This window comes from Cynoglossus semilaevis, chromosome 16 (assembly GCF_000523025.1).
Source record: "Cynoglossus semilaevis isolate Cse_v1.0 chromosome 16, Cse_v1.0, whole genome shotgun sequence".
Classification (NCBI taxonomy): domain Eukaryota; kingdom Metazoa; phylum Chordata; class Actinopteri; order Pleuronectiformes; family Cynoglossidae; genus Cynoglossus; species Cynoglossus semilaevis.
This window is the reverse complement of record NC_024322.1, coordinates 3125289-3150086: the sequence shown is the minus strand read 5'-3', so window position 1 is coordinate 3150086 and position 24798 is coordinate 3125289. Positions and strand designations below refer to the sequence as shown.

The 24798-nt window shown below is 40.5% G+C and overlaps 2 protein-coding genes across 2 annotated transcripts in view; one reads left to right on the top strand and one right to left on the bottom strand.

Annotated features, from left to right (window-relative positions):
• The window catches only part of tmtops2b (teleost multiple tissue opsin 2b), a gene marked incomplete at its 5' end in the record, with an annotated part of 5638 nt that extends 2636 nt beyond the window's left edge, over positions 1-3002 (top strand). The window contains 2 exons of the mRNA XM_025063710.1: positions 2379-2684; positions 2997-3002. Of these exons, the coding sequence (XP_024919478.1) occupies positions 2379-2684; positions 2997-3002 (312 nt within the window). The remainder of the gene's footprint in view (positions 1-2378; positions 2685-2996) is intronic.
• Positions 2800-24798, bottom strand: part of st6gal2a (ST6 beta-galactosamide alpha-2,6-sialyltranferase 2a) — an 83174-nt gene continuing 61175 nt past the window's right edge. Inside the window, exons 5-8 of the mRNA XM_008328058.3 lie at positions 20389-20486; positions 19466-19567; positions 16246-16420; positions 2800-7368 (exon numbers count right to left, since the gene is read on the bottom strand). Coding sequence (XP_008326280.1) covers positions 7121-7368; positions 16246-16420; positions 19466-19567; positions 20389-20486 — 623 coding nt within the window. The 3' untranslated portion in view covers positions 2800-7120. The remainder of the gene's footprint in view (positions 7369-16245; positions 16421-19465; positions 19568-20388; positions 20487-24798) is intronic.

Below are 24798 nucleotides of genomic sequence, written 5' to 3'. Positions count from 1 at the left end.
ATTCTGCCTCACTCTGGCCAATAGTGACTCAGTAGATACAGAGCTGGATGTTAAGAATGGTTGTTTATGTTGTTTACATCAAAACCTGACTCTTTAAGCCCCTCCATACGTACCACCTTTATCGACCAATGAAAGAGCTGCTGAGTGCACATGGAGCCGCAGTTCTTCATAGTTAGGCCGGCTGCTGGAACTGCAGACAGTCAGCATTGTCCTTGATTTGATTTGTCAAGTTTGAATGGATCTTCTGACCTTGAGCTGATGGAAAAGTTCAGATGATACGTCCGCTGTGGTGCCTACGGCTTATTGATCCATTTAAGTTCCTGAGTGGCTAAGACAAACAGATGTAAGTCAGTCAAAGGTGGGAAAATAAATCGACAGCCGTAGGACTGTAAATGCGTACATTATAATTTGAATTATTAATAACAGATGTATTTAAATAATTTGAAAAGGTTTTTGCTCAATCAGAAAGCTCTTAAAAAAAAAGCAGCTGCACAATCTGCGCACTCGCTCTGTGTTAGACTTGAACTAATCCCCTCTCAGGAGGTAATGCATACAGAAGAGAACCCCAAGGTCTTAGTGAAGCTCACAACACCAGAAGGTCTGCACACGACGAGAGCGTGGATAAGGTGGGGAAAAAACTAAATCAGTTCAATTATACCACCTGCGTCTGTCTCTTCAGTCCAACACCTACAGGGTATACAATTCATTTTCACAACGCCTTCCTATTTCCTTTGTTGCATGCTGATTGATTGATTGATTTAGTTGCCCAGCAGGCCAAAAGAAGAAAGAATCAAGCCACAACATAAAAGAATTGAATAGCTTGACTGGTATAAAGACTTTCTATAACAGCAGAATTGACCCTTGGGAAGTCTTGGGATTGGCATCAGTCATTTGTTATCAAGATTGAAAACTAAAATTATAAATGACAATTTGTATGTTTTTATTTTTTTCATATAAAATTAGAAGGCCTGTTCTAGCTACACGTCGGACAGATTTAAAAACTGAACCATCACAATGATGATAAGAAAAGTTAGGAGCAGCCACCTCCAGACTCATTGGAAGAAAATCCTATCTGCATATTGAATAAATATTTCATTGACTTATGAGAGGGAGAATGAGGGGGAGCAGACCCCAGTGACATGCATCACTCCACTGTAGACTCGTAAGTGTATGGAGTTTTCTCCTTTCTGGTCTATGAGAGCCACTTCACGTGCAAAATCACCCTGATGTAAAGCATGTGACCTAATGAAGCTGAAAATAGTAACTCTTAAGTGAAGCTGTCCGGCCATGTGGAAGTAAAGCCAGAAGGAAGAAAATATTTGGCTCATACGGAGTGTTGAGTGGATAAGGTGGAATTCATGGGAGACACGTTGGTACAGCGGGGCCTCGAATCCAGGTCACATCATGTTAATATCACAAGACCACCTTTGTTATTGTGCTTTTTCAATCAGTACCACCTGCAATTATAATCAAACGGTTGCAATGACGATGGTAAGAAGAGTGTCTGCTATTGCATTGTTTCTAAAAGACTGGGTCGAGACCCTCAGGTGCATCGCAAGAGTTTTGTTTTGATGTGGGTCGTCTCACATCATGTTTCCCAGGAGTTTATGAATAATGTCTATTGACTTGGATCGTGAAGGTGTGTGGCGTTTACAACATGGGTCCCAGAAAAAAAGGTTTGGGAAACACTGGCCTACTGTATGTCCCAGAACTGAGTATTATTACATTGTTTGGGAAGTCTGTGTTAAACAAGTCGCTCTCTGTATTACTAAGTGGCCTTGAAGTAGCTGTCAGTTTCAGAAAGGTTGGTGAGCCCTGATAAGTGCACATAAAAACATCAGAGGAGTCTGACTTAGGCTTGGGAGCCATGGGAAAGGCACACACTTCTCAAGAAAACAACACAAACAAAAACGAAACGAAAGAAAGCAAATGTAGCACAATTCAATGTATGGCATATGAGCAGCGAATGAAAACAAATCTGTAAACAGCACCGTGTGACCGCTCAGCGACCAGTTCAAGAAACTACAGGCCAGTAGCTGTTGTTTAAGCTAAATGTTAGCATAGTATCTGTATTTTCCTGATTTGGTCATATTTGAAGGAAATAAATGTTAATGGTGTTTCACTCATTTAGCTTCTACAGCTTGATGTTATTCAGGGTGACGAGGCGGCAGAAGCCAAGGCTCGGGCTACATCCTGGACCACAAACCAAACAATCAAACGGTTTAACCTACTGTACATAAAAGCATGTTTTTCGATTGTGTACGGAAACCGTAGTCCTGTGAAAAACACCACAATTTACCATCCAGGTAACACATTAGAGTACATACAGACACCAGGAATGTAGCCTGACCTTCTGGCAGTGATGCAACAGCACTTAGCACTCATGCTGTAGTGGCATGTTTACGATTGTTACGACCCACGAAATAAACCACTCCCACTCTCATCGACAGGTGGGCAGGGTCCGAAAGACGTCAGCGCGAAAGAGGGAATACCACATCCTGTTCATGGTGTTGACCACAGCCGCCTGCTACCTGCTCTGCTGGACACCTTACGGCGTCGTAGCCATGATGGCAACCTTCGGCCCCCCCGACATCATCAGTCCTGTTGCCAGCGTGGTGCCGTCACTGCTGGCCAAGAGCAGTACAGTCATCAACCCCATCATTTATATTCTGATGAATAAACAGGTAAGGCACGGGGGGGGGTGCAGATGATGTTGACAAAACCACGAAAGGTAGTAGGCGAACGACGTGGTAAACCAAAGCACCCCTGTGGATAACGTACAAAGTCCGGACATGGAGATTTGACATGAACAACATCTTTATTTACACAGTAAAAAAGGACAAATTTACAACATCGCAATCATAAAAATGGTCTTTTAAATATTAATTCAAGTGTTATAAGAAGAGAAATCACTGAAAAATCAACGTCAAGATAAAAAAGAGGAACACCCTAAGGCTGCTGGGAGTGAAAGACCACTTCACTCTCATTGTGTTCAGATATAGATGCCCCTTCGTTGACCCCCTCCTCTTCAAACAAACATTTGTTATTACCACTTATTTGTTGGACCATCCTCTAGAGGCAGTGTGTGGTGCAGCAAGTCCCACAACATGGCGTAAAAACAACACATGTGAGTGAGTGAGGAGGCTTGTAGGAGGATAAACGTAACAAGGTGTCTCTCCCAACACACTCTTTTATCTCACAGCTCCACCTCTGGTCGACTGATGTAACAACAACGACCTGTCTCTAACACCAGCCTTGAACCTGTTGCATTGAAGAGGAACTCAGTTATGTGCTGCTTTAGCATCCCTGCCAACACAATGGCTCTGGAACCAATCCTTTAATTAGCCATTTTAAAAGTCCGACCCAGGAACAACTCAGGATGCCAATATAAAAACCCACAGGTATTTGTACCAAATTGGGTACTTTTAAGAAAGTATTGGTACCTGTACTTCAGCTACATCCTACGGACATGCACTGAAATCTTCATATCACTATCTGAGACAAATTTAAAAAAAAAGTTATTTTCTCGACTCCTACTGAAACAACTTCATCGTCTCCCTGCAGCAGAGGGCGCTTCAGTTACAGCCTCGATCTCACCCCCCGTGCTGTGTGCGTCAGAAAGTGATCGCATCATTAAAACATATACACGTGGAATAGGTCCAGGGTTTCTGCATCCTCAGTGTGAAAGAAAGTAGAAAAAGAAAATCAGTTTCTACATTTCTTCAAACATGGACTTAGTTATCTTGTAAAGTCAGTGTTTGAGACTGCTCAAAATATCATCACCACTGCTATGCAACATACGTTGGTCACTAACAAGACACCGTTGTGTTTGTTTGACTAAGCCATCGTCAGTGTAAACATTATTTTATTGGATGCAACCAATGGTATAGTACTGTAATAATGGTTTGTAAAAACGTCTTCCCGATTTTGACCTTTGTGACCCTAAACTACGGGTAACAATCTCACAGATTCCATCGTAAAACACTAACATTATACACCCACATATACACGGTAAAGTCCCATTAAAGTCCTCTCTGTCGCCTCTTCCACCTTTTTTCTTGACATGCTTTTACAAATTCTTAGTCCTAAAAAGTCTGAGACCGGGGCTGGGTATCAAAGGTCAGCACGTAACGCAAAAATGTCTCAATGGATGCTACGGGCACAGGTGCATTTTAATAATATACAAGTATCTTGACAGCTGACGTACACGGACACAGCACATACTGTATCCACAGACCATTTCTACTGACACAGCATATTCTTCACTATCTACAGACCGTGGAGGAAGATGCGGCAAATCAATGAGCACAACCGCTGTCTTGGCAATAATTGATCTGCGGGACTTTGCATCAATGTGATGAAGTACTTTTTGACCACACCTGTAATTCACTGAATTAGTCATTACTGTCTGATTATTTCATTTAATTGTCATTCAATTCACTCATTACAAACTTGGCAGAGGAATATTCAACTGTCAGCTCGGTCTGTTTGACAGCAGAGTTCATGATACTCCTAGAGTTAACTCAATTTGGCTGATAAATATTCAACTTTGTGCCATTCCAATTATTTTAGACTCTGATGTAGTAACACCATGATGAAGAAGAGGGCGCTCTAAGTGTACTCCAAGTACTCCTTACGTTCTTGGATTGTTCAGAAAAACGGATTCCTGACTGCGACGTTGTCACGATCTTAGCTAGCCTTTCTGACCTAACATGACGGTGGCGTTACGTTGAGTTCGAGAGTTTGACAGCAGTTCAACATTGTATTGAGGAATGAAAATGTTCATTACAGTTCAGGTTCTCCCAGACACCAGAGCAGAGGTCTGAATATTATTTCAGTCTTGTAAGCTCAACACTTCTCCTCGGCAGACAAATGGAATACCTAAGCTTTCACAGTTGTACAATCTCAAATATGCCAACGGAGAATTACTGAGATAACAAAGCCTCTCTGTGTCTGAGAAAAACCAACAATATTACATATGACTGCACACACACACACACACACACACACACACTAGAGTGCCCAGTAGCAGATGTGTTGAAAGTCAAAAAGATAAGTTCAGGCCATGGTAATGGTATGTGGCTCCGTGACCTTCAAACACAGCAATGTTTAACTTTGTTGTTCTGAAAAAGCTGTTGTTCTGAGTCTCCGTCTACACTAACACTCAGACATTATGGACAATACCAGCCCCAGAATCATCTACACCATACAACTACTTACAGAGCCGTCTTCGTCCACGTTAATAAGTCTATTCACAGCGACGGTTTCTCTGATCAGTTTTCACATCTTTCAATAAACCACGATCCATGGCACAAGTTGTAAATATTTTTTAAACACAGTAGCACAACTGCAGCTAAGACTTTCCTCTGACCTGCAGCAAAACAAACCCACGCTAAACCTCTTCCCCACGATGAACATGCAACAGCAGAGCTCGTCGTAGATGTGACGCAATCCTGTTGAAACCATTAAAAGCCAAATCATCCTCTGTGTGTGACGGATGGGAAAAAGTCCAATAACGGAGGACTGAGAAAATATGAGACATTGATAGATAAAGGAAATGGGTTACACGCTAGAGGAAATTACCCTGCTTTGAGCTGCAGCCGTGAGCTGTGGTTTTGGCCACACGGTGGTGAAATTACATTCAATAAAGAAGGAAGTGAAAATGGGGGACGACAGGAGGCGAGTTGATCGCTGAGAATCCTCTCACACAAATCCGTTCAGCGACGTCAACACTGCCAGACCTGCCACAGTATCAGGAATCTGAACAGTCTCTGGGCAAAGAGGGAAGCGTTCGGTCGAGCACCAGGCACAGGGTTACGGCTTCTCTGAGCACCTCTGTTTTGGACCCATTCACTTCAGGTGTGTTCATGCTTAACGTGTTTGGTTTGATGGGCACCAAGAAAAAGGACAATGAAGTCCTCTGGGGAAAAAAAAGAACACTTCCACTGATATCAACAGGCTGTCCAATCAGAACCAGGACTTACCGTAAAAAATTCTGCTTTGGTGCAAACCAATAAAGGAAAGTGTGAACACACCGTTTACTTCACATCCTCAAGAAATATCACCAAATGTCTGAAGGACATGAACATTCCTGTGTTCAAGGCCTTATGACCATGAATTAAAAAAAAGTCCCAAAATGTGAACAAGAAATGTCTACCTGGAAATGTACGCTGCAATGAAGCTCATATTCCGTGTGTCGTCTGAAACCAAACATCTACGGTGAGAGGAAGCACAAAAAGGAGTAAAAACCAGATTTAGCTCTTTGGAGCAGCACGACCTCAGATCAGTAACAGCGACGCATCACTTTGCACTGATTAGCAAAAAGCCAATAGCCCATCTAAAAGGATGACTACCAGTCTGAATAAGTCACAAATCTGGATTTTTCTACAGTTTAACAAAAGTGTAAGCCTGCCGTGAAGTCCATCTGTGCGTACGATAAAGAGACAATCTTGAACCCTCAACTCAAAATTCCAACGTCATTTGATGACATCAGAGGAATGTCAAAAGCCTTATACAAAGCAATAAAAAAAAGGACAGCAATAAATGACAGAGGTGACAGCCTGACCATCAGTTTGAAGATGCTGCGCGTTCTTCTTTATCAGTGTGACATTCACAGCTTTACTGCTTGCTCACAACCCCTTTGGAGCAGAACAAAAAAAAAAAGAAAATCTCCACTGTCGCCATCAGTGGTTTTTTTCCTTTCAGTGAAGAACCAACCAACCATACTATTGCAAAAAAAACACACAATTTACATGGCTGAAACACACCCACCTATTAAAAAATTCACTCGATCTAAAAACAATGACATGTTGCTACTCCTAGTCAGCTCCACAGCTAACGTGGCTCAGCTAAAGCAGAGAGAAACATCCGGGTTTTTTTCATATCCATCTCTGGTGTTCAGTGAACCATCTGGATAAAGACCAGTTCTTCCAGGAGCCTGTGCGTTGATCCTTCCCTGGAGGGATATGGCTTATGTTCTTCATGGGTCTAATTTAAATCTTGTAAGCTTCAACCTCCGTGTCTTCAGTGGCTTTATTGCACCTCTCCCTTCATGGCCCAGCAAAGGCCAGTGTGTGTGTGCGCGCACGTTGGCATCCACAGGAGTTCTGTGTTACACATCTCAGACGCCGCACTGGACGGTGCTGAAACCAGGGAGAGTGACCCGGCCCTTGCTCTTGAGGTCACCCAAAGGGCCCACGTTGATCCGCTGGATCAGGTTCTTCTCAAACAACAGGGGATGGTAGGCACCCAGTGTACAGGCATCGTCATGGTAACGCTCGTGGTAGTGGCATAGGGCGGTCTGCCTCATGGAGGGAATGTACTCGTACACGTGAACTTGCTCGCACAGCGCCATCATCAGGAGGATGCCTGAAAAACGAGACAGATAAGCAGGTCATCACATTAGAAAGGTGAACTGTCCAGGTCTCTCAGCAGTCAGCTGAGCGTCTGACCTCTGTCTGCTGTGAGAACAAACATGGTTTGTCAGTGAAGAGAAAAGCTGACATTCACTGAAATCTTTCCATTAAAAATCAACACAAGTCTAGAAAATAATTACGAAGACCCATTTCAATTTCTCATTTAAACGTGCCATTTTGACAGGTGACAGGTACGACGTGATATGATTTATGATCATTATACTGAAGTGATGGGAGTTCAGCAGTTTCCCTGTGATGACAGGTCGGTTGCATCAATCAAGTCCTGAGAAAAAGAGGTTTAAAGAAGACAGTAGCGTGAATGCTAAAATCACCAACTAAACTCCTGACTGCTGCACAACACTACTCATCTACCTGGGAGGAAATTGCTGGAAACTGAAGGGAAATTCAAGGAGTAAATTATAGTTATAGATTCATGGATCAGATTCGGAGGTAGTGGAGTTTTATTCCTAGCGTCTGCCACGGAGGCTGAACTAAAGACAAAATCCATTCATCAGGGAGTCTTCCACTGGGTCTGCACACCATTCAGATCCTGGGCTCCAGTCTGACCGTGGTTCTGCAGCACATGTGTGATATTAAGTGCAAATGTGAAGTTCAGTTCAGTGCTATAAAAAGAGCACAGAGTGTACGTTCAGGAGAAACCTTCTCCTAGATAAGGAAGGAAAAAAATCTGAACTGAATACATTAATACATGAAAACGGATGAGTTGTGCTGCCTCAGCAGGTGCCCTGTGTGTGTGTGTGTGTGTGTGTGTGTGTGAAATCTCTTCACATGAGCTGCAAACATAGATAAACGTAATGTCCTGCCACCTTGGTGAGATTTCATTTCCCCTCTCTTTAAACTTCACCTGAGATTATTCTTTGGGGTTCTTTCGTCCTGTGATTGTTATTCATTCCACAAACCTTTACCTCCGCAAACAGTCCGAGGCACAAGGTTTCGTACAGAACGTCATTCAAAAATATATGAAATAAAGGAAACACCAACAACTTAGTGGGAGCGCGGCTCTGTCTGAGTGTTTTTCTGACCAGTGTTCATCATGTGTTCTGATGAGGCGCACACTCATGGTCAGTGGATTCGAGTGGTGACTAATATTATTCAGTTTGAAACGTTCTCTTCAGCATTAAGAGCCAACCATTTCAGTTCAATCTGACTCAGGGTACAAACCAGACCAGCTGAGGGAAATCATATTATTCATTTATTTTTCATCTATTGAAGATTTTCAGGGTCTTTACACAGTTATTACTGAAATGGTCTTCATCATTATTAACAGTTTTCATTTTCTTTTCAATTGTTTTTTTTTACTACTAATACTTTGACCATCACACTGTTTGACAATACTACCATTCTGTGTGTGTGTGTATGTATATATATATATATATATATATATATATATATATACATATACAGTAAGTATATATACACATATATAACGTATACAAATATATATACATATATGTACATACAGTATATACAGTATGTACTTAGGGAAGAAAAGTAAAGCACACACAGACTGAAACAGCTTTTCTCTAACATTTTTACCAATTCATTTTGCTGCAGCGCGACTGAAAAACAGTTGACCATATAACTCTCAGAACAGAAGCCAGAGCTCTCAGTCCTCGTCCAGTTAATGTGTTAAATGACCTGCAAGCATTCAAGGCCACTTACTCTCCTCCACCTGTGCAGCAAACCATTAGGGGACATTTTTGTTTCCCCGTCAAACATCGCTACCTGTTAGCTCTGAGGACATGAAAGTGCACTAACGCATGATTTCTGCCTAATCAAACTCTGAACAGACTGTTTTCCTGTTCTTTGTGAAAACCCACGTTATCTCTCCATCTCCTCCGCAGTTCTACAGATGTTTCCTGGTCCTGTTTCACTGTAAACGCCCGTCGGCGGAGCACACCTCAGCGGCCTCCAAGACCACGGTCATACAGCTCAACCGCAGGGTTTACAGCAACACGGTGGCCTGCGCCGTGCAGATCTCCAACGACTGTCCAGCAGGGCCGCAGCAAACCAGCAACCAAGAGAACAAACCGCCCGCAAGTCTTGAACTGAGCATGAATATCCTTTCCATTACTTCCGCAGCAACAATTTCCTGATCAAGCAAGAGCTACAATGTGAACCTCGGACTCCATATGTTTGTGTCATTCGATGGTAAAATAATCGGTGTGAGCTTGTGTCGTGAAGTGAAGACTCTGATCTCGTCTCTGCGTCTGTTCTAAGACTTTAAATGTGCACATGATTTTTTTTTAATGAGAAGATACATTTCTTAGGCACATTTGTATGTTCTTTCCTGAAAAAGTATTAACTATTGTATGATGTGTCAGAGGTCGGTTCAGTAATAGCCCAATGCACAGTGTTTTAGAATGAGTGGAAGGTGAAAGGAACATTGACCGATAAACTAGATGTTCTGTTCAGTTTAACAATCTATGTCTACGGACGCCAGGAAAATCAGGCACAGGAGGTCAATGTTTTTTTAAATTATTATTCACCTTAAATAAATACTTTGGTAGAAGACTTAATCATTCTTTTTACAAATTAAAAATACTTTTTTATGTTGAATTATCTGTATCACGCAACACACTCCAAAAAGTTGACACAACTGCATGTTGACCACTGGGGCAACATCTCCTCATACACCGACTGTTTACTGTTAGCAAACCTACTGTGTACCTCTCGCTAGCAGGAAGGAGTACAGTAGGGTTGCTAACAGAACACCTGCACGCGTCGATGCTCAACAGTCAATGGTCGTCATTGTCTGATTATCATATTTTTACTGCAGTACCACCAAGAGCCTGTAGTCTTGTCTTTAAAGCCAAAATTAATAATATTTTCTTATAAAGTCCATAGCACACATGGCTATGGACAGTCATACAGTAACAACGCAGTTCCCATGAATTACCACACGGGGGACATGCACATTCAACAGCTGTTTCTATATTATATTCTATTCATATTTTTACAGCTGGTGATGATTGGACACCAACACTCTTGGTCTCGTAGAGTGTTTCATTATTTTGACATTAATGACTTAATTAATGCAAAGCACAGCACAAAGTGGTGAGTCCGGCCTATCCATTCCTGCCCTTGGTGGATGTTCCTTTTATACTACACTTCAATGCAATCCTTACCTTCGTCCCAACTCTTCAGAGTGTGTTGAGGGTGATATTTGTAACGACTTTGAACCACATGTACAAAGTGTGTGCGTACCATTCTGTCTGAAAGTAGGGACAGTATATTTGAAGTTAAAGAACCACCTTTAATTTTTTCCAATTATTTACCTTGAAAACAAAAGACCTTGGCTCATGTCTCGTTGCTGTTTTCAGCGGTGTCTTGCTGTAAATGCCAAAGCTCGTCAAGCATAGATTTGTGCTGCAATCAGTGTTGAAGTGGATTGATGTCTGTGACGTTCGACTCCTGCCTCTTTTTTTATTTTTCTTCGTCCTGCTTCTCTCACTGCAAATGTCCTAAGGTTTCTCATCAAGAGCTACAGAATTATCAGTATACTTCCTGATCTGCATGTAGGAAAAGAGTATTAGGCCTTGTATTTTTTTATGGGGCTACTATGTGTTGCATGTTGGTTGCTTTTTTTGGTAAAAAAAAAATAAAAAAAAATAAAATAAATAAATCTAAGCTTCACCAGCCGCATCTTGGAGACTTGACTGCTTGCATGATACAGTAGTCACAAAGTCAGTCTGTGAACGTGTACACAGTTCCTGCTAACCTTTAATTTACTGTTCAAGTCGAGTCCATTCCAAGAACAAGGTCATTATGAAGGGCTGTGATTGAGGTGAAAATAAAAAGAGACAAATCTACAGGTTTACATTATGCAGCCAGATCAATATGGAGACGAATATGAAGGTAGCAGCTAAAGATAAACATCTTGCACCAGAGAAGATTATGAGATGTAGGCCACTATTGTCCAATCTCACGCCCTAAAAGGACGGTCATCAGGTGAAAAAAAAAGGAGCTTCCTAATTCACTCCATTCAACAGACAGAAAAGAAACACACTCTGCCCCTTTAATAATGAGAGTGGCTTCAACACGGTGGGGGTCAAACCTACAACATATATTAGTGTAATATTCATGTCAACAGCCTTGGTAGGTTCCTTTGCTTTAATGCAAATGTAATGACATCTAAACAACACTGCACGGCTGGAAAGGCTTCGCCGTGGAACATTTTTGTCACTAATTGCTTTCGGGGCTCATGAGTGTCACTGAAGCAGCAGAGGCTTCTCACACACTACGGTGACGTGTTCGCATTGTGTCCACCGCTAAAGGTAAAGCAGAGAGAGAACAATGGTGAGGGAGATGCTAATGCGCCATGGGTGGCATCTGTGTGACAAACAAACAAACAAAGTGCTGTGAAACAACGACTCAGAACCAATGAAAAAGACATGAGTGATACTACAGGAGGAGGAAGGACACGGTTTTTGTTTTGTTTTTTTAAATTGCAGTAGAAGAAAAGTCCAGTTCATCACCTAAAGAACTGAGTTTGTTAGAAAAAAATGTTTTTCTTTTTTAAATGTGTGAATGTGTATCAGGGTTATTAAATGTGTTGTTTTTTTTTTGTTTTTTTTTACAAGAAAATGACATGTGATTACCACAGTACAATAGCACAGGAGTCACCATGAGTCACTGGTGAAGGAGGTAACAGTGTCGTAACAGTCATTTCCTGACCCTTGACCCTTGAGTAATTATCAAGGCGCACCAAAGAAAACACGTTTCCAAAGCGTCAGTGAATGAATGGGAACGTTGTTTTTCTTTAACGCAGCAGAACTCAAACGCTGGACATTGATTAGATGGCAGTTCTGAATTGATTCATGCTCGTTAGAATTCATAGGGCGACTCGGGCGATCATCTCGTCAGTAACAGTTTATTTTTAATCAAATGACCCTGGTATGAAGTAAACAAGGCTGCTGTTCTTTCTTTTGGTGACTGTTCAGATACTATACACGATACAGTGGTTCTCAAACTGTGGTACACGTACCGCCAGTGGTACGTGAGTGCTCTCTAGTGGTACGTGGGGAAAATTAATATTTTCACATTTACATTTTCAGTTGAATAAATCTGAAACATACCAGGAACAATTAACACAACATTTAAACATAAACATCTCTCCTGTGGTGGAAGCTAACAGTGAAGGCCTACGCTGCTATATTCTAATGTTGGTCATCATGGTGGTACTCAGAGAGATCAATGTTTTCTCAGGTGGTACAGAGTAGAAAAAGTTGGAGAACCACTGCCTCAGGTGAACAACCCCGGTGACTAACACAGCCCTTGATCCATGAGAACCAAACGTCCTGCCACCTAGTTCACCTCCATGTTTCCTTCGAAACACAGCCACACTTCTCCATGTGCAAAACTGCGTGAAATTAAATGCTGGCAGTTACAGCAGAGATGAGTAACCAGTAACAGCAACATTTATTTCCAGTTATAAAAAAATAATATCTTTTCCTGTTTTGCCTATCAGTGATTCATTTCATTTACAGCAGTGACGTTGTTGGTTTAATGTGGCGTGGTTGTACATCGTCGCCATTTCCTGTATCTTTCATTTGATCTTATGCTGAGAAACCATCCTCACAAACCTAGATTTTTGTTTGTTTTTTTCGAACAGCAACAGAAATTAAAATGATTCACCATTTACACGAGGAGAAAAATCAAGAGGATAAAACGCACAGCTGGAAGACACACATCATACCACAGTGGAATGAGAAAACACCTGCAGTGACAGGCACATGTGCAGCTGGTTTTTCTTTTTTTTATTTCAACTCAGATCTGGGCCTTAATCCACATCCTGTTGCTCACAGAGGGTCGTTTAATCCGACATGAGAATCCATCAGATCTGATGACGAACCATTACAAAAACACAGATGGGTCGACTACCATCTTCTCCCGTCTCTCCTACAGAGACAGCAGTGCAGCCGGCAACACATAATTGTCTGTCACAATGTCCCAGTCAAATTGTCATGTAGCTGCAGTGAAGAATGTTTCAAAGCACTGATGATCTTACCTACTCACTTTAAAAAGCAGTTACACAAAGGGCAAATTTGTCCCAAAAAGGCAATTAATTTTGACCCACGCCTGCTCTACATCAAAATGACCACTCCACAGTGTCAGGGTCAGATTTGTCCAAGAAGAATGTATTATTAGCATTACCATAATACTATAAATACTATACAAGCTTTAACTACACACTGGTACAAATGAACGCAGGCATTGCTTTATCAGGTCTATGACATCAGTGCTTCCTTTCTGTCAGCTCTTTTACCAGAAGCACAAAGATTTTACACATACAGACAGGACATCACAGTGGAGACAGCATGTGAATCACCACACTAGCACCTAATGTCGTGTGAGCAAAGAAAAGTACTGGTGGGATTGGTGGGATAGTTCACGAAGGACTGACAATTTTTTAAAAAATGAGAATTTTGAGGCAGCATCAAAAATGATTTCTAATGTCCAGACGCTGTGTCACTGGAATTCATCTGCATGCAGATCGATGAGGCGCCAACTACAATAACGGGATTATACACAAAAGGCCACCATGGGAAGCGTGGTGACATTTTCAATTTCCTCTTCATGGATGCAGACAAGAAGCTGTTAAAGTCAAATCAGCTACAATAATTAGCAGAGAAATCCGGCAGCACAGAGGGAGTAAAGAGGACACCAAATCCTGTGGAGTTGACTCCATCGCTGCTGTTCTACTGTTAAACGTGTCAGTATCAGAGTACACACACTGGCAGTACGACAGTAGTGCAAATCACAGAGCATTACAATCAAATAAGCCTATCTTAGAAACTAACAGGAACAGATGGGACCTCTGTTGACTACTGACATTTAACGTACATATTACGACCTTTAGTTAAATGTAAGTCACACGTAACACCCATTTCTTCACCACAATGACACGATACACGTGAGTGTGCCGAATGTGTGGTTTGACAATAACACGCAGTAATTATCATGACACGCTGTAATTACATTGAAGCAGTGGTGTAAGTATGGCTCTAATGTGGTGCCTGGGACCAGAGGGTAACGCTACGACGGAGTGACTGGGTAACTGAGTCACTCATGGTTAGGGACGACTTAGTTATGGGTTACAGACACTCTTATTAGGAAATACTAGAGCTCTGTGGGATTCTTTCTTCAAGATTATAATTAATTATAATTATAATTTGTTTTTTCGAAAAAATAAAAAAACAAAACGATGAAACTGCTCAAAGAACAAGACCTGATAAAAGCGTAGATGAAGGACATGAGATGAAAAATCCATGCTAACGCTGAGAACCCCAAATCTAGAATCTAGCCATCGCCTGTGAACACTGACTGCCGTGAGATCTACAGAAAACTGCATTTACGCCCATTCGACATGCGGACATTGGTCTTTCAGGCGATGCAGCCCCAGATGTACAGAGCGTGTCAATCAGATGAAGCCCGAGCTCTGTCAGATAGGCCCAGATGAAGTGGTTTCATTTCAGTGCTACCATCAAGGTCAGAGAGCCTCTGAGCTGAGGGAGACATATTAAAATTGATAAACGGACCTAAATGTTTGCTGAAGCCGTGCCACTGTCTGGATATTGAACAGTGTTATCGCTATGAGCAGCGTTGTCTCCGCTCCGCAGGCCTGTCAGGTATTATCTAAATGTCAGGACAGACTTTAACGTCTACCCAGACACCGGCGGCTGCTCCGTCTCTTTTTATTTCATTCCTGGAACAGCTCAATACCAACGCACTTAATACGCACGTAATTGTCTTTCAATTGTTGAAGAGTGAGACTTTTTAAGCAGTGTCCCACCTCACAGGAAGTATGTATACGTATACTGGTCAGGCTCTAGTCAACAACACGACTTGTTTCTACACTACTGATGCACAGTGAGGAGTCTGCAGACAGAAGAAGATGCTTTATCAATATGTAAATCAATTATACTAACTGCTATAATTGAAAAAGTTTTGACTTTCATCCAAAGGCGAGCAGTTAGGAAAAGATATCGCAACTTTCGATAATCAAAGTAAACATCGGCCTGCTGGAGAGTTCGTTGGATGGATTCCCAGTGGAGCCATTTCATTGTTTTTTCATTGTTTTCAGTGTATGATGAACGCTGCATGATAACACCACTGCGCACTCCAAAGATAATAATGCCATCATGCCTCAGTGTGTGGACATGTGTTACTGTGTTAACTAGACTGACGTAAACACTGACCTCGCTGTGTCAAGTATCCCTCAGATGGTAGCACAGAAAATGTATTAACGACCATGTTTTCAGCACTGTACAGCCCCACTGTATATATTCCTTAAATGTAACTTTTTACTAGAGATGCCGACCGATATTAACCCTAGCCCGATATTAGCATATTATGTAATATCTGTGAGAATCGTTATAGATTTGTCCTCCGATAATGAAAACCCGATAACAGGATGCCTGAGTTTGGCCAAATGATGTGTGCACTAAAAATAGTTTTGGGGAAAAACAGCTGTATATTAAAGAGAAAGTCACTAGATGGCAGCATTGCATCACATTTAATTAATCTCATACTCATACAGTGGTTTGTACAGATAAATAAATAAATATTACCAGGCCTACATCGGTAAAGGTTGATATCGGAATCGGAAAAAAAAAGGGTTGGAAGCATATGCGATATGCAACAAAAAAGTTATTATAAAATATTGGACATGTTTCAATAGTTGTTTTTTTTCCTTTGACTGTTAAAAGAAGCTTGAAGTAGTAGTCAATAAATAGCAATAAATAGGACTTAATACATGTAGCCAATTATTTGTCTATTTATGCGAGGTCTGTGTGTGTGACCTTACCTATGAAACCAGATGAGGGAGGATTGGGCTGGATAGTCTCCTGAGTGTTGGCCTGGATCATGTCCCAGAGCTGCCACAGATAGCTGGGGTGAAGGATGTAGAATGCCTGGTCAGGATGCAGCTTACGATGCTCCACATATGGACCAAAGAGATTGTAGTCTGGGCTGGCGTACCACTGCCACAAGAACAACCAACAACAACGGAGGTGAGAAGTGAAAATTTGTAGAATTTTTCTTTATGGAAATAATTTGTAACATTTATAAGCTAAACAAACATAAACATCAGTGTCAAAATTTAAAAAAAAATTGCAGAAAATCCGGAAAAAAATTGCATATTGAAATGTCAAAATTTAATTCCTGCTAACTAATGTTCATATTTAAAGCTCCACCAGTGACATGCGTCTCAACAAAAGAAATCTAACTACCACAGCTAATTTGTACTCAGACAGTCTGAACTGGTGACATGTTTGTCAAAGAGTCCTGTCTGGTTTGCTTTAAGCACCACATATAGATTATTGGTCTTTTTAAGTAAGTAGTAATGCTGAAATATTTAAATAGAAACTAGACAGGAAGTTACAAAAACATGGATTTAAAAACCTATAGCAGAGCCTGACAATTGTTAGAGGGGAAGAAGACCTGGAGAGCATTCATTTACAGATCCTTATTTGTGTGTTGTCAGTAACAGATGGTCACTTCTGTTTGTTTCCCACTGCTGCTGCTGAATGAACATGGACACAATTCTCTTTCCACAAATGTCAAGAATTTTAAACAAATACCAGCAATGAATAGCAGCATTCCCAGGACGACAGAAAAATGTAAACACCTCCAGAAGCCATTTAAATGAATGTTCTCTAGGAAAGGAGGAGATTACAAACCACGCTTTACTTCCTGTGTGAAGTTGGCTGTAGAACAGCAGCCAGTGGCATTAAACTACAACAGATGATCTGAGGCTGTTTTCTCTAGGTTTTATTTTTGGTCATGGTAATAACATAAAATACCAAATATATAATACTGCAAATAGTCACATAAGCATTAAAATATGAGCCACCATTGATTCAAGTACATACGATTACTTTGAGCATGTCAACAGACATCAATGCAGAGGTTAGCGTTTTTATTCTGCTGTGTTTCCCAGAGCCACGGGGGTTAAACTGACACAGTGATGGGACCGCCGTTGTTGTTTGGAAGCCTGATCCTCCCTGGTCGAACTGAACAAATGACAGATGTACTGTCTGACATCTGGTAAAGCCTCTGGTCTAGATGGTGTCACAGGAGGGGTTCTGTTGTTCCCCATAATTGCTTTTGGAAATGTTCACAGACCCATTTCAAACTGTGACTGTGATGGAGACTCAGCTCTTCAATCCCAAAAACAAGAACCCACCAGATTTGATTTCATGGAAAAATAGTGAAAGCATGATTTAAAAAAAAATCCTTGAAATGTTAATTAAATCACCAAATAAATTAAATCATTAATAAGCCCAAATGGCATATTATTTTTTTCATATTGCATGCTCACCTTTGCCTTAAGCTACACATCAAGTAGGCCTTTTTCTTTTTTGTTTTACATTGGTCCTGTTGGCGTATTGATAGTACAATACACCAAATACACCTACTAGACACCCTATTTATTTTTTATTATTTATGAATTTGTTAATTCGTGTTCACCTGACATTATGAACACAGCAGTGTAGTAACCTCACCTAGTCCAATAGGTCTAATTTCAGTAGATTTGGACAGGCATGTTGGGGGCACCTTTAGCTCAGTAGACAGTTGTGATACAAGTGTCTGTCATTCCAGGCTACTGAAAATGGTACAAAACTGTATAAAAGCTTCGGATACAAAGTAAAATTGTATTTGCACTAAAAAAATAAAGAGAATACTCAAAATAGTGCAACTTATAGTGGTGTACAACGTGTAAATGTGTGAGAAAGCACCCTTTGAGCTAAAGAGGCTAATGTTGCTAACTTGAGAGCTGTGATGTTAAGTCACATTTGATGATGAATGTCTCTCCATTTGAATTTTGCAGATCTGAAGTTACTTTTTTTTTTAATTAAAACCTACTGTGTTCCAGTCTTGATACAGGATGATAGCAGGAAGTGGGCAACTCGCGTCACCTTAATCAACATACAATATGTATGATTAATATGTATGTTGATTAAGGGAGAAACTATTTTTTGATTTGATCTTTTTTTTTCTCTCTTTCATGTGTTACATGGAAGAAATGAGGGATTATGTTAATGACAGTATTGATAGGACTGAAGCTCACAGTTGTCACAGCAACTGTCAGGAAGACTACACTGTCTTTCATTCAAATATTCACTGTGTTTCATCCTTTGGCTGACAGATCAGGTTACAAAGCAGAGGGATCTGAGCAGAGATAATCATCAGAAAATAAAACACAAAATAGACATATTAATCAAGACAATCCTGTGGAGAATAAACCTGTTGCCAATTTGAATTTAAAGTTAAATTTAATTAGACTCTATACTACCAATTCTATCTATTATTTTACAACAAAGAATCTAACCCGCTGGGGCAGGTTTTTTCTTTTCTCACACTGTGCTACAAATCACCTGATGAAATCTTTTGACAGCTGTTTCCCAAGAGATACAATGGATGTATTTCAAAAAATAAATAAATAGAAAAATGTGAAATTTCAGCAACACACACATTTTTGTCAAGATCAGGTATGTCAGAGACATGCTGCTGATTGTTACTGATTGTTGAAGAAGAAAACATTCGCTGCACAACGACTGTAGAGAAGATGGGCTAAAACATGGATGAAGACACAGATATTCGTTTGAGGACAGCTTCAAGGACAGTCAGATACAGAGCAGGAAGTACACGACAGAGTACACAATAGAGAGAGTAGCCAGGCTCAGTTCTGAAGGATAAACATCAACTGAACGTTTGAGTGCTTTCAGCAACTAGCCTTCCCCATGGAACAAAAAACATGCATGGATTATCTGCAGATAGCTGGAATTGAAAAAAAAGAAACCCCAAAAAACCAAACCCGGAAAAAAAAAAAACCCCAAAAAACCAAACCCGTCACAAATTCCAGCTGATACTGGAAAATAAATTTAAAAAAAAGATTGACAAATCCTACAACAGTCAGTAAATAATCTTTAAACTCAGTTAGCATGACTCTGACTGTTTATATCTTCATGAACCTGTCACGTTAAGGTCATGTGCACAAAAGGTTTGAAAGAAAATAATAATACCTTGTGTAGGTTGACGTTGTAAGGTGCAGGGTCCCAGGCCACCAGAGTCACATTCTTGTAGATGGAGCTTGTGCTGAAATGGTGTCTCGGATCAGTTAGAATCTGTGACAAAGACGTGTTACAATTAATTAAATTATCATTATAGTAGGGAACATATATCATTTATTACTTTTATATGTCACATCACCCAATGAAAGGAATAGGGTCAAACATTTCTGCAGGAACATGTTATAATCCAGGGTTTCCCAGTGTCGTGCAGGGTGAACGCGCTGCCACTAGGGGTGCGCGAGATAAAAACAAATTTAACAGCAGTTTGGATTGTGTTTTTTTTTAAGTGGGATTTTTCCACACAATAAAGACGTGTTTTAAAATCAAAAGGTGAGATTAATAAATAAAATTAGGGTTGTGAATTGATTTAATTTTCTGAATTGTCACAGGGTAAATGTGGATTAATTGTGATTAATCGTGATGACAGTTGAGCATGATTCATCATGTTTCATCCAGATTAATGACTTAAAAATACAAAATAAATCTGTATATAGCTGGAGTTGAAAGATTTAAGGCACATTCCAAAGGTTAATGTTCCGTAAAGTAACAACCTGTAAGCAGTAGATTCGGTGCTGATGAAGACTGCAGAAATCGTTATAAGGAGAAAGACATGCAGTGCCAAACATTGTTGAAATCGAATTGGAAATTCAGCTGAAGTAAAATACATCTGTCAGTAAAATAACATTGGTTCCAGAACAGCAGCTTGGTTTACCCAAGACAAGCTTCATAAATAACTCATTTATTATTCATGTTTTCATCACATGAGGATCTGATGAACACGTAAATTTACAAATATCAATATCTCTGTAAATATTCAGCTCATGTTAATGATTCATCACCATGCATCACCCGGGCTCAGACCCTTACACACTCACCTGCGAGTTGATGATTCGAATGGTGGTTTTTTTCCCCACGTCTCTCTCGTATCCCGTCGTAGGAGCGGCGTTGAAGCGTAAAACTGCGTCATGAGCGTCTGAAAGGCAAAGCACAGACGGCGCCCCCTGAAGCAGATAATAAACTGACCTTGAATTTTACATCCTGGACTAACAAACTGTAGAAAACAATAGGATTGGAACTAAAACAAATCTACAGCTTTACTGCCATTTTTCAATTTCAATTTAAAAGTCATGCAATATATGTTGGATAAAAAGGGAATTCATGCAGCTGCAACACAAGGACTGTTCATTGAAAAAATATTTATTTTTTGAAATATTTCTATTATTAAGAAACCATACATGTGTTAAATGTCACATCCAGCTCAGTCGGCGGATCGCTTTTCTCTCTTTTCAATTTATTGACTCCGCTCTTCTTGAATGTTGTTTGCTACACTCTGGGGCAAGGTGTTTACCTGGCTTTCTGTGGATTTCTGTTTCATGTTATTGCTTCAAATCCTTAAAAAAAAAGAACAATATCCCTCCTTCTTTTTCTACCTGTTTGTTTGGTTCACTGTGATCCCTGAGATTAACTGTGTTTCAGCTTGTTTTTGTTGAAAAGAACAGACTGTGTCTAAAACATTTTGTTGCATTTTTCGTCTTGATGAGCTCAGTACTGACAATTGAAGATGTCTTATGTTCTGCTGAATCTGCCGAACAGGAGGACAAACCTTCCTGGCTGAGTGCAGTGAGTCGTACATGTTCATGAATTCAATCGATTTGGATACAAAAATCAAAAAATAATTGTAAAAGCAACAGTGTTCTGAAGAGCACAAAGGCAGTCGTTTACGCATGATTCATAAATGTTGAATTATGACCAGAAGCCTTTCTGGGTGACGACTCAATGCTCATGCTGCAGCAGTTTAATAAAACATAGGTTCTCTGTTGTGAACTACAAATGAACTTGTTTAAACTGAGAAACGTGTTACGGCACTCGTATGAATTAACAGGTCAGCGAGCAACAACCGTCTCAGTCACTGAAGGAACACTCTCTTTAAAAAAAATAAATAAATAAGACCGAGTGCATTTGATGGAAACATCTGGAGTTCCTTAGTGATTGTTATGTAAGCATCTGGGCCAATGTTGACAATTCAGAGATGTCATTTCCTGCCTGTCCATAAATTCATAGCCTGAGTTAAAATGTAAAATTGAACGAACTAACAAGTAAAATTAACAGATCTTGCGAATGCCTGATAAAAAAAAGTGTTTATGTTACCTAAACTGATAACGTTACATTTTCCACCATTTTCTTTTTATTTTAAACAAGTTAATTTTCAGTGTCAACTTCAATAGAACATGGAAACCACACACACACACACACACACACACAGATGATGTGGCTTTTTACCGTTTGATGGGCAAACCATTACAGGATCATTACGGTGTTTGAGAGTCGCTATGACAACATGATGACATCAGTGATCTAAAATGACAGTCTCCCAGTCTTGAGCACAGTTCACTCTAGTGGTAATTTTAAGTAATAACACAGAGATGTTTGATTCATTTTTTGGATCTATCTGATTGATCTACGTCTAAAATATCTGGCATACAATAGTAGCAGTGTAGAGTACAGTAGGTACATTGGTACACAGTGGTACTTTATAAAGTGTACTGTAATATGGCGTAGCAGTTTTGAGTGCTAAAGAGTACTGTGCAGTTAAGTACAATAGTATAGTATAGTACAATTGATATAGTATAGTACAGCATACAGTGACATAATATGGAGTAATATCACATCTGTCAAGTGTAGTGCAGCTTATAGTACACAAACAAACTGTAGTAGCACAGTACGGTGGAATGGACTACTGTAGAGTATTGTGAAGTAATGCAAAGAATAGTGCAGTGTAGTACGACACAGTATATATTATGCCCTGTACATGATAGGGTATTGTGAATTTTTGTTTAAGCCCATTTGACCTGTTATAAAAAGTTGATTATAGGATCCTTTCTAAAGGTCATCGCCACAGGGTTGAACCCACACGGAGGTCGAGTTCTGGTCTGTAACTGACTGATTAAAAATGGTTATCATTAGATACAGCAGGTTATTCTATGGTATATGTCCCTGCTCTTAAAAACATGAACCACGGCCTCCTGTCAGTTATAAGGAGATTTGCTTGTGAAAGGAGTGAGTTAGTGCGTTTGAATACAACGTTAAAGATCTATTAGTGAGCCTTTGAAATTAAAACTAAAATCAATGATTTCTGCCTTTTTTACAAAAGAAAGTTGAGGACAGATCAGGTTGTGGTGATACTTCTCTCAGCTTTAGCACTTTCTGCAGTTCTTTTCATTCGGCAATTTATTAAAGGCTGGATTTCAGACTCCGTCCAGACATAGGCAGGAGGCTGTAACAAGAGCTTCCACAGAAGAATCTTATCTCATGTGCAAGGAAAAGAACATTCTCTGTTTGTCACCCAGGGATGAAACAGATGCTATGAGTGTCTATGATCTTGTAGCCCTTGGGCATTACGTGGGCCTGGGTGATAATATAATACTGTATATCTGTAGCCCTGGCATAAACAGTTATATACGATGTTAGGGGGAAGAGCCGTCGAGGACAGGCTTGAGCAGAGAGTTGAGCTCAGTGAGCAGCAGGTTGATAAAGTACTACAGATGCAGTTATTGATTTGAGAGTGCTGGTAGAAAAGTTCAGTGAAGGTCAGACGGAGCCACTGTGTTTCTGTGGACGAGGAGAATGGTATATGATAGGGTGGAACTAAGGAGGAGCTGTGGTGCTGTATGAGAAGGACAGGGTGGTGGAGTATGTGAGGGAAGTGCAGGACACATCTAAGGCCAGCGAGACTGGAGTTAGATGTGCTATCAGAGTGTCTGATGGGTTCCACCAGACATTTATGTTATCATGATGTTTGCAGACGACATGACATTATGCAGCAGCCTACGCTGGAAAATTGTTTTACAGATTCCAATACAACAGATTTATAGTTCTCTTGCTACACAAGAAATTCTTTCTTTACAGATGTGGATATTTGGATACATTACAGCAGCATTATAAAGCTAAAGCCTGCGCTCTGAATCCACAAAACTGTCAAGAAGACAGATGGCACTGGTAACAATTACAGACTGGTGATTTCTGTCCTTGGGCCAATGCTTCCATCGACCCTCTTCCACTCACTGATCTGACAACAAAACAAATGATTCTCCAGCGCTCACTCTCCATCACTGCCACTGGTCAACTCCAACAGTGCTGATTGACATTCACAGCAATCCTGCCCACGGCAAACTATCCACAAATCTCCGAGTGGGCATGACCTTGAGGTTGCCCTTGTGGTCCATTGTGGTACTGTAAACACACCTGCTCCCGCCATGGGCTACAGAACAATAACAGCTTTTCATATACTCACAGCAACAAAAACAGTTGTTTTTGAGATGCAGTCAGATAAAATCAAGGCTGTTTTTATAAGAACAAGGACATAATTGATTTATGTGTACAAAGAAATTCTTCTTTTTGGACATTTTCGACTGTTCTGAGTTCACGTTTCCCTGAAGTCAGACTGTCAGCCTTTGGAATGATATTCTTCTTCACTTGCCTGACCTTTATTTTACACTGCAGTATATTTCCCGAGTGAGCAGTTCAATAAGAAATAAAACTCTGTTTAGAATCAAAAGAGAAACTGAAGAATAAAAACTTTCTAAATTTTCTGAGAGTAAAAGAATTAAAAGTTTTTGGGTTTTTTTGGTGCATACTTTAATTTATTTAACAAAATTTAAAAAAACGAAGTTCTTGCCTGTAATCCAAATGCAGTAGCAGATTCACTGCACTTGGATCCACCTCCGCCTCCTCAGAGTTTTCTCCAGCTGCTCCCAACTCTCAGCACAGATTACAATCTCACCTGGAGACACGACGGTCCGTGGACCCTCGTGCCTGACCTCATCTGTCAACCTGTCAATCAACACACGCTACTGAAAAGGGGCTCCGAGCTGATCTCTGAGGTAACTGCAGCCCTACCTTGAACCCATCAGTCACTCCGATAGCACACCTTACTACTGTCTCACTGACTTGTATATGCCTTGCATGCCCTCACGTGATTCCCTGCGACTCCTGAACCACACTTCCTCCCTAGACGCCCTATCATCTGCTTTCTCTACATCCACAAAGATCATAAGCCAATAATAACACAACGGCACAGCCCTAGAGCTGCTAATTAATTTGCTAATAGTTGCTAATACGTAAGTAAACCGAGTTTCTTCTTACAGGACTTTCTTGTGCTGTAATGACGTTTCTGACCCAGCAAAGCTCCTGTGGCCTGAACTTCAGCTAATGAAAACTGCTCACGTCCCCTTTTTTTCTTCTTATTAATGTACGACGAGCATCCAGAGAGATTGCGATTTTCCTGC